This window comes from Grammomys surdaster, unplaced genomic scaffold (genome assembly GCF_004785775.1).
Source record: "Grammomys surdaster isolate TR1022 unplaced genomic scaffold, NIH_TR_1.0 126048, whole genome shotgun sequence".
NCBI classification, from domain to species: domain Eukaryota; kingdom Metazoa; phylum Chordata; class Mammalia; order Rodentia; family Muridae; genus Grammomys; species Grammomys surdaster.
The window spans coordinates 293,738-296,217 of record NW_021620860.1 but is presented as its reverse complement, the minus strand read 5'-3'; the positions used below and the strand labels follow the sequence as shown (position 1 = coordinate 296,217).

At 44.3% G+C, this 2,480-nt stretch overlaps 1 protein-coding gene across 1 annotated transcript in view; it reads right to left on the bottom strand.

Annotated features, from left to right (window-relative positions):
* Positions 1-999: 999 nt before the first annotated feature.
* The window catches only part of Krt23 (keratin 23), a 16,925-nt gene continuing 15,444 nt past the window's right edge, over positions 1,000-2,480 (bottom strand). The window contains exon 8 of the mRNA XM_028755041.1: positions 1,000-1,325. Within this exon, the coding sequence (XP_028610874.1) occupies positions 1,231-1,325 (95 nt within the window). The 3' untranslated portion in view covers positions 1,000-1,230. The remainder of the gene's footprint in view (positions 1,326-2,480) is intronic.

Below are 2,480 nucleotides of genomic sequence, written 5' to 3'. Positions count from 1 at the left end.
GATTCTTCAAATGTGGTGGATTGGAAAGGGTCTCAGCCATTTCCTTCTCTAGTTTAACAACTTCTGGAGGGACCATGAGACATAGACCTCCATCCAGCAGCATGGAGGGACCATGAGACATAGACCTCCATCCAGCAGCATGGAGGGACCATGAGACATAGATCTCCAGCCATATCCTTTTTTAGTTTAACAACTTCTGGAGGGACCATGAGATATAGACCTCCATCCAGCAGCATCAGCCTAGAGAGCAGCTGGTAAACACCCTCACCTCTTTGGGCATCAGATAATTTGTTTATAAAATTGGCATATGCCTATCCCATGCTTGGCTCTTAAGCTGCGGAGGTCCTATCATTCCACACTCCCATGTTCTGATGACATATTCACAGACACATGGTCTTCTTCCTCTTTTTCCCCAGTAGAGTTCCTCTGAACCAGCCATACAACAATGGGTTAGTCTCCTAGAACCTGAGAAAATAGCCTCTTCTTGAGGGGACAGAGGTTATCATCCCAGTAGGTTAACTACCAGTTGGCCACCACATGTGGCTACTGGCATTGGCAACTGGGATCTTAGTGTTCCTATTCAATGAAATCCACCCCAACTCCTTTCCTAATTTGAGCTTATATCTATGTGCTCAGCTACTTTCCTATCTATCTATCTATCTATCTATCTATCTATCTATCTATCTATCTATCTCCACCTTAGAGAAGTTTTCTTTCTCTATATGTTCCCCTTTTTCTGCTAGCAGGGTCTAGAGAGCCCCAAGAACCACACCTTATCCCTGGTTGCATAGCTTCAGGGTGACCCTTCTGCCAAACACTTGGCTACTGGGGACACATGTGGCGTTTGAAGATCCCTCTGGATTTTTCATGGAAATGCTCCATAAATATCTCAGTAGGAAGACCTCTTGCCTGATGACATAGGAGAAGACAGGATGCCACCTGTATGGAGGTTTATTGGCTGCAAACCAAATGCACATCGATAGGCCCCAGACACTGTACCACGAGAGCAAGAGAGTAGAGCTTTAATTTATAAACTTCTTATTTCACTCAAAAATTCCAACAATATATTAAGAGCATCATGGGGGAAGTCCTCTGAGACCATACAGAGGAGAAAAGTTTCTGAATCCAAAAACTCCAAGGATTTCCATTGAGACTCACCCATTAGAGTTGAGGCAAGGACTTTCCACAGGGGGAATGTGGTTTTTTACAACAGGCAGAGACTTCATGGCCTCACATATGCTTTTGGATCTCATTCACTTGAGAAAGAACTATTCTTCCATCGACGCTTTCTTGAGTGATGGTCTTGATCGTTGAAGCTGCAGATCCTGAGGGAAAGAACATGGGAAAGGTCACTGCTGGGCTTCTCCCGTCATCGACTCCAAGCTCATGTTCAAATCCCTGCTCCCAGCCCCTGCAGGTTTTCTGTGTCTTGTAAAATTCTCACCAAGCTCTATGGTGGGCTCTGCCACAGGGATGAAGGGCCTGACCTCAGAGGAAATCCCTGCTTCCTCCAGAAAGCAGAGATCTCTGAACAATGCTACTTTCTGGAGACCTAGAGCCTGGTAGAGAAGCTGATCTCTGGCCACCAGTTCCTGAGGAGTGCTTTCTACACCCTCAGACTCTGTGGTGCTTCACTACAGACTGCGTTTACAGAGCACTGCATGCCATTCAGGACATCTTGTTTTACGTTCTAGAAACATGGCAAGGGTGGATGAGAAGCCAGGGATGTTCACTGTCCTCAAAGACATCATCCCTGATTTGAATAGGTATTTTTCTGACATACCAATAGACTGGTTCTAGGCCACAGGGAAGAATGGAAACCATTAATAAATGTACAAGGGGAACTGTAAAAATCAACCCTCTTGTCAATACACTGTAGATTGTACATCAAGTATTGGGGTTCCCACCCCTGGACATAGCTAAGAAGTGGTTTTGTGGCCTCTGTCCAATCTTTTCAGAAACAGGGCAGTTAGAACAGCTGCTCTGAAATGGTTAGCTCACCTCAGGTTCTCAGAATCTCTAATGCCTTAGAATAACTTTATTAAAATATCTAATAAGAAATTAATGTATAGTCCATGCTGATCTATGCTAAACTTTTCTGTAATATGTTCATGGTAATCCAAGAAAATATAGTTCTCAGGTCACAGATGTGAGAATATTGAGTTGGACAAAGTAAAACCTTTGGTTGTTTCTTTCTCTTTCCTGTCCCTTTCGTTCTACTACAAAGTGCTTGCTTTGTTTTTAGCATACTGTTAGACCTTCTGCCTGTTCAAGAGAAGGATACATTGTGTCACAGTCCCACCCTCACCTGGCCTCAGAACATATCCCGCTTCCCTACTCAAATCTCATGGACACCCCTACTGCTCAACAGCCAGGCTTGGGAACTGATGGGATGTAATGTCTTAGGGGTCTTGTTAACAGACTTCATTATTCAAGAGATAGAGAGAGAGAGAGAGAGAGAGAGAGAGAGAGAGAGAGGG